At 40.4% G+C, this 7,500-nt stretch overlaps 2 protein-coding genes across 3 annotated transcripts in view; one reads left to right on the forward strand and one right to left on the reverse strand.

Annotated features, from left to right (window-relative positions):
* LOC120544555 (E3 ubiquitin-protein ligase Siah2-like) overlaps positions 1 to 7,500 on the reverse strand; it is a gene marked incomplete at its 3' end in the record, with an annotated part of 540,100 nt that overhangs the window by 62,903 nt on the left and 469,697 nt on the right.
* The window catches only part of ap4m1 (adaptor related protein complex 4 subunit mu 1), a 44,941-nt gene that overhangs the window by 34,283 nt on the left and 3,158 nt on the right, over positions 1 to 7,500 (forward strand). The window contains exons 14-15 of one of the 2 annotated variants that reach the window (XM_039778416.1): positions 1,048 to 1,098; positions 6,494 to 6,609. In XM_039778416.1, coding sequence (XP_039634350.1) covers positions 1,048 to 1,098; positions 6,494 to 6,609 — 167 coding nt within the window. The remainder of the gene's footprint in view (positions 1 to 1,047; positions 1,099 to 6,493; positions 6,610 to 7,500) is intronic. The other variant, XM_039778417.1, reaches the window with a different exon arrangement.

Genomic DNA, 7,500 nt, shown 5'->3' on the forward strand with positions numbered 1-7,500 from the left:
ATGTTTGTGTGTGTGTGTTTTTTGTGGTATTCTTTCTTGGTGTGTGTGTGTGTGTGTGTATTTTCTTGTGTTTGTTTAATTTATGTGTGTGTGTGTATTATATTTATTTGTTATGTTATTGTATTAATATCTAATATGTTTGTGTATGTTATATGTGTGTGTGTGTATTTTGTTGTGTGTGTGTGTTATGTTTAATATTAATTGTGTGTGTATGTGTATATATGTGTATTTTCTTTGTGTGTGTATGTGTATGTGTGTGTATTTTTTTGTGTATGTGTTATTGTGTGTGTGTTGTGTGTGTGTGTGTGTATATATATTTTGTGTGTTGGTGTTGTTTATGTTGTTTTGTTGTTATTTTTTTTTTTTTTGTTGTTTTGTGTGTTTTTTTTATTGATTATTGTTTTGTTTTTTTTTGTTATTATTTTATTTTTATTTTATTTTTTTTTTTTTTGTTTTTATTTTTTTCTTATTTTTTTTATTTTTTTTTTTTTTTTTTATTGTTTGTTTGTATTTTTGTGTGGTTGTGATTGTGTGTGTGTGTTGTGTTGTTTTGTGTGTTTTTTTTGTGTGTGTTTTTTGTGTGTTATTATTATTATTATCTTTATTATTATTATTATTAGTGTATGTGTGTGTGTGTGTTTATTATTATTATTAGTATTATTATTATTATTATTATTATTATTTGTGTGTGTGTGTGTGTGTGTGTGTGTGTGTGTGTGTGTGTGTGTGTGTGTGTGTGTGTGTGTTGACCCGGGAGGACAACACGAGGGTTAACCTGTTTCTGGCAGGGATGAGTGAAAATTAATTATCTTCAACATTAGTTCCAGTTTCAAAATAACGAAGATAGTGTGAGTGTGTGTGTGAGTATGTGTCTGTGTGTGAGAGTGTGTGTGTCTTTCTGTGTGTCTGTGTGTGCGTGTGTGTCTGTGTGTGAGAGTGTGTGTGTGTGTGAGAGTGTGTGTGTGTGTGTGTGTGTGTGTGTGTGTGAGAGTGTGTCTTTCTGTGTGTGTTTCCAGGTAATTAACGATGATGTCATTGTTTTTGCAGCGCCGCCATCAACGTGTGCGCCACCATCCCCGTTCCCAAAGGCTCTGTGAGGTGAGACGCCCCCCTCCTCCCTCCCCCCCCCCCCCATTCATTCAAATGAAGCCCATGTTTGTTATGGAAATATTCGTCTGTATGGAAAAACATCCCTGAGACCTGCAGCGCTGCTCCACCTCAGACGTCACGGCGCTTCAGCTTGAATTTTGAATACGACTTCACGGTGTTGTTGTTGTTGTTGTTGTTGTTGTTGTTGTTGTTGTTGTTGTTGTTGTTGTCTGCAGCTTTCGTGCGATTTGAGTCGAGTCTGTAAACACAAACGGGAAGTCCCGAGAGCTCCTCAAAGACTGTGTTGCTCTTGTCCACAGCGTGGCTGTGGGGAACAACCCTAACAAAGGAGGAAGCAGAAAGAGAAGAGCTCCCTTATTTCTTAGTCAAAGGCATGCAAATGTGAATGGCTGGAAGCATCGTATTGTAGCAGGGGCTTGTTAGACTGGTTTGAGATGTTTTAGTGCATGGGCCAAACCAGCAAAAGCTGACTGATACTAAATAGCAGAGGTGGGAGTGAAGTCTCGAGTCTTAACCTTCAAGTCGCAAGCAAGTCCTCACGTTCTGCTGTGGTGAGAATCAAGCAAGTCACAAGTCATATAAAATACAAAAGGCTGACTGTATCTGAAGTCTCTTTTATATAGACCTTAGTGGTCCCCTAATACTTTATCTGAAGTCTCTTTTATATAGACCTTAGTGGTCCCCTAATACTGTATCTGAAGTCTCTTTTATATAGACCTTAGTGGTCCCCTAATACTGTATCTGAAGTCTCTTTTATATAGACCTTAGTGGTCCCCTAATACTGTATCTGAAGTCTCTTTTATATAGACCTTAGTGGTCCCCTAATACTGTATCTGGAGTCTCTTTTATATAGGCCTTAGTGGTCCCCTAATACTGTATCTGGAGTCTCTTTTATATAGGCCTTAGTGGTCCCCTAATACTGTATCTGAAGTCTCTTTTATATAGACCTTAGTGGTCCCCTAATACTGTATCTGAAGTCTCTTTTATATAGACCTTAGTGGTCCCCTAATACTGTATCTGAAGTCTCTTTTATATAGACCTTAGTGGTCCCTAATACTGTATCTAAGTTCTTTTATATAGACCTTAGTGGTCCTAATACTGTATCTGAGTTCTTTATATAGACCTTAGTGGTCCCCTAATACTGTATCTGAGTTTTATAGACCTTAGTGGTCCCCTAATACTGTATCTGAAGTTCTTTATATAGACCTTAGTGGTCCCCTAATACTGTATCTGGAGTCTCTTTTATATAGGCCTTAGTGGTCCTAATACTGTATGAAGTCTCTTTATATAGACCTTAGTGGTCCCCTAATACTGTATCTGGAGTCTCTTTTATATAGACCTTAGTGGTCCCCTAATACTGTATCTGAAGTCTCTTTTATATAGACCTTAGTGGTCCCCTAATACTGTATCTGGAGTCTCTTTTATATAGCCTTAGTGGTCCCCCTAATACTGTATCTGGAGTTCTTTTATATAGACCTTAGTGTCCCTATACTTATCTGAAGTCTCTTTTATATAGGCCTTAGTGGTCCCCTATACTGTATCTGAAGTCTCTTTTATATAGCCTTAGTGGTCCCCTAATACTGTATCTGAAGTCTCTTTATATAGACCTTAGTGGTCCCCTAATACTGTATCTGAAGTCTCTTTTATATAGACCTTAGTGGTCCCCTAATACTGTATCTGAAGTCTCTTTTATATAGACCTTAGTGGTCCTCTAATACTGTATCTGAAGTCTCTTTTATATAGACCTTAGTGGTCCCCTAATACTGTATCTGAAGTCTTTTTATATAGGCCTTAGTGGTCCCCTAATACTGTATCTGAAGTCTCTTTTATATGAGCCTTAGTGGTCCCCTAATACTGTATCTGGAGTCTCTTTTTATATAGGCCTTAGTGGTCCCCTAATACTGTATCTGAAGTCTCTTTTATATAGGCCTTAGTGGTCCCCTAATACTGTATCTGAAGTCTCTTTTATATAGACCTTAGTGGTCCCCTAATACTGTATCTGAAGTCTCTTTTATATAGACCTTAGTGGTCCCCTAATACTGTATCTGAAGTCTCTTTTATATAGACCTTAGTGGTCCTCCTAATACTGTATCTGAAGTCTCTTTTATATAGACCTTGGTGGTCCCCCTAATACTGTATCTGAAGTCTCTTTTATATAGACCTTAGTGGTCCCCTAATACTGTATCTGGAGTCTCTTTTATATAGGCCTTAGTGGTCCCCTAATACTGTATCTGGAGTCTCTTTTATATAGGCCTTAGTGGTCCCCTAATACTGTATCTGAAGTCTCTTTTATATAGACCTTAGTGGTCCCCTAATACTGTATCTGAAGTCTCTTTTATATAGACCTTAGTGGTCCCCTAATACTGTATCTGAAGTCTCTTTTATATAGACCTTAGTGGTCCCCTAATACTGTATCTGGAGTCTCTTTTATTTAGACCTTAGTGGTCCCCTAATACTGTATCTGAGTCTTCTTTTATATAGACCTTAGTGGTCCCCTAATACTGTATCTGAAGTCTCTTTTATATAGACCTTAGGTCCCTAATACTGTATCTGAGTCTCTTTATATAGACTTAGTGGTCCCTAATATGTTCTTTTTTTTATATAGTGGTCTAATACTGTATCTGAGCTCTTTATATAGACCTTAGTGGTCCCCTAATACTGTATCTGAAGTCTCTTTTATATAGACCTTAGTGGTCCCCTAATACTGTATCTGGAGTCTCTTTTATATAGACCTTAGTGGTCCCCTAATACTGTATCTGGAGTCTCTTTTATATAGACCTTAGTGGTCCCCCTAATACTGTATCTGGAGTCTCTTTTATATAGACCTTAGTGGTCCCCTAATACTGTATCTGGATCTCTTTATATAGACCTTAGTGGTCCCCTAATACTGTATCTGGAGTCTCTTTTATATAGACCTTAGTGGTCCCCTAATACTGTATCTGAAGTCTCTTTTATATAGACCTTAGTGGTCCCCTAATACTGTATCTGAAGTCTCTTTATATAGACCTTAGTGGTCCCCTAATACTGTATCTGAAGTCTCTTTTATATAGACCTTAGTGGTCCCCTAATACTGTATCTGAAGTCTCTTTTATATAGACCTTAGTGGTCCCCTAATACTGTATCTGAAGTCTCTTTCCTGAAATTCAGCCTTGGTGAAGAATTACAGCCACTAGAGCCAGTCCCACAATGAGCTTATGAGCAGAGAAAGGGGGAGGTAACCTTTCCCCTTATGACATCATAAGGAGAAGACTCCTGATTGGTCCATCTGAGCTTTCATTTTCTCAAAGGCAGAGCAGGATACCCAGGGCTCGGTTTACACCTATCACCATTTCTAGCCACTGGGGGGGACCATATAGGCAGGCTGGGGGGGGGGAACTCATATTAATGTTAAAAAAAGAACTCATAAAGGGACATTTTCGTGTCATGGGACCTTTTTTAATTTTAATCAACACGTATGAAACATGACGCTGTCCCGGGGCAGCGATGCGTGACATGATGCGCTCCATCAGCTGAAAGCTCTGGGCGGGATAATCTTCCTAAATCACCTCTTCAGCCTTTCTGCCTCGCTGCTCTGCCCTCCGATCAGCCTGTTATTCTGTCCTTTAACCCTCCTGTTGGCCTCGGGGGGGGGGGGGCTAATCTGACCCATTTTCAATAAGTTTCTAATTCTTAAATGTGGGTTTTCTTTCTTTTTCAACTAAATTGTCAGTAACGTGGACGGTTCGTTAGGACGCTGTTCACAAGTCAAAGAAATGATCGGTTCACTGAACACAAACGTTCAAAACTATCAGAGAAGCTTCAAAAACTTAGAAAAACGTGACAAAAACATCAGGAAGGACCAGGCTAGTGGACCAGAGTCTGGGAGGACCAGGCTAGAGTCTGGTAGGACCAGGCTAGTGGACCAGAGTCTGGTAGGACCAGGCTAGAGTCTGGTAGGACCAGGCTAGTGGACCAGGCTAGTGGACCAGGCTAGTGGACCAGGCTAGTGGACCAGAGTCTGGTAGGACCTGGCTAGTGGACCAGAGTCTGGTAGGACCAGGCTAGTGGACCAGGCTAGTGGACCAGAGTCTGGTAGGACCAGGCTAGTGGACCAGAGTCTGGTAGGACCTGGCTAGTGGACCAGAGTCTGGTAGGACCAGGCTAGTGGACCAGGCTAGTAGACCAGAGTCTGGTAGGACCAGGCTGGTGTACTAGAGTCTGGTAGGACCAGGCTAGTAGACCAGAGTCTGGTAGGACCAGGCTAGTGTACTAGAGTCTGGTAGGACCAGGCTAGTGGACCAGAGTCTGGTAGGACCAGGCTAGTGGATCAGAGTCTGGTAGGACCAGGCTAGTGGACCAGGCTAGTAGACCAGAGTCTGGTAGGACCAGGCTAGTGGATCAGAGTCTGGTAGGACCAGGCTAGTGGACCAGGCTAGTGGACCAGAGTCTGGTAGGACCAGGCTAGTGGATCAGAGTCTGGTAGGACCAGGCTAGTGGACCAGAGTCTGGGAGGACCAGGCTAGTGTACCAGAGTCTGGGAGGACCAGGCTAGTGTACCAGAGTCTGGGAGGACCAGGCTAGTGGACCAGAGTCTGGTAGGACCAGGCTAGTGGACTAGAGTCTGGTAGGACCAGGCTAGTGGATCACAGTCTGGTAGGACCAGGCTAGTGGACCAGGCTAGTAGACCAGAGTCTGGTAGGACCAGGCTAGTGGATCAGAGTCTGGTAGGACCAGGCTAGTGGACCAGGCTAGTGGACCAGAGTCTGGTAGGACCAGGCTAGTGGACTAGAGTCTGGTAGGACCAGGCTTGTGGACCAGAGTCTGGTAGGACCAGGCTAGTGGACTAGAGTCTGGTAGGACCAGGCTAGTGGATCACAGTCTGGTAGGACCAGGCTAGTGGACCAGGCTAGTAGACCAGAGTCTGGTAGGACCAGGCTAGTGGATCAGAGTCTGGTAGGACCAGGCTAGTGGACCAGGCTAGTGGACCAGAGTCTGGTAGGACCAGGCTAGTGGACCAGGCTAGTGGACCAGATTCTGGTAGGACCAGGCTAGTGGACCAGAGTCTGGGAGGACCAGGCTAGTGGACCAGGCTAGTGGACCAGTCTGTCCAGTGGTTGTTTTGTAACGAGCCAAATGTTTGTCATGACAGAAATAAAACTATTGATCTTTCACCAAGGATGAGAGGTCTAAATGTAACCCTGTGTGTGTTTGTGTGTCTGTGTATGTGTCTGTGTATGTGTGTGTGTGTGTCTTTCTCTGTGTGTGTCTGTGTGTGTGTGTGTGTCTGTGTGTGTGTGTGTGTGTGTGTGTCTTTCTCTGTGTGTGTGTGTCTGTGTGTGTGTGTGTGTGTGTGTGTGTGTGTGTGTGTGTGTGTGTGTGTGTGTGTGTGTGTGTGTGTGTCCAGTCTGTCCCAGGAGCTCAGCAGTCCAGATCAGAGTGCTGAGCTGAAGCTGCAGAGCCGAGCCATCGACTGGCAGATCCCCCGGTTCCCCGGAGGAACCCAACTCTCCGCTGTTCAAGGTAACGAGAAAACTCCATATATATATATATATATATATATATATATATATATATATATATATATATATATATATATATATATATATATATATATATATATACATATATATATATATTATGGCGGGCTGTTTAGGAAATTATATATATATATGTGAAGTTTGATATATTGAATGAATCTTATTCTGATATATTGAATGAATGTCTGATATATTGATGAAGTTGATATATATTGATAAGTCTGAATATATTGATATATGTTGAATATATTGAATAGAGTCTGAATATATTGAATGTATGTCTGAATATATTGAATGAAAGTCTGAATATATTGAATGAAAGTCTGAATATATTGAATGAAAGTCTGAATATATTGAATGAATGTCTGAATATATTGAATGAAAGTCTGAATATATTGAATGAATGTCTGAATATATTGAATGAACCTTGAATATATTGAATGAAAGTCTGAATATATTGAATGAAAGTCTGAATATATTGAATGAAAGTCTGAATATATTGAATGAAAGTCTGAATATATTGAATGAAAGTCTGAATATATTGAATGGAAGTCTGAATATATTGAATGAAAGTCTGAATATATTGAATGAACGTCTGAATATATTGAATGAAAGTCTGAATATATTGAATGAAAGTCTGAATATATTGAATGAATGTCTGAATATATTGAATGAAGTCTGAATATATTGAATGAACGTTGAATATATTGAATGAATGTTGAATATATTGAATAAAGCTGAATATATTGAATGAAAGTCTGAATATATTGAATGAACGTCTGAATATATTGAATGAAAGTCTGAATATATTGAATGAAAGTCTGAATATATTGAATGAATGTCTGAATATATTGAATGAAAGTCTGAATATATT

The sequence above is a fragment of the Perca fluviatilis genome, chromosome 16 (genome assembly GCF_010015445.1).
Source record: "Perca fluviatilis chromosome 16, GENO_Pfluv_1.0, whole genome shotgun sequence".
NCBI lineage: Eukaryota > Metazoa > Chordata > Actinopteri > Perciformes > Percidae > Perca > Perca fluviatilis.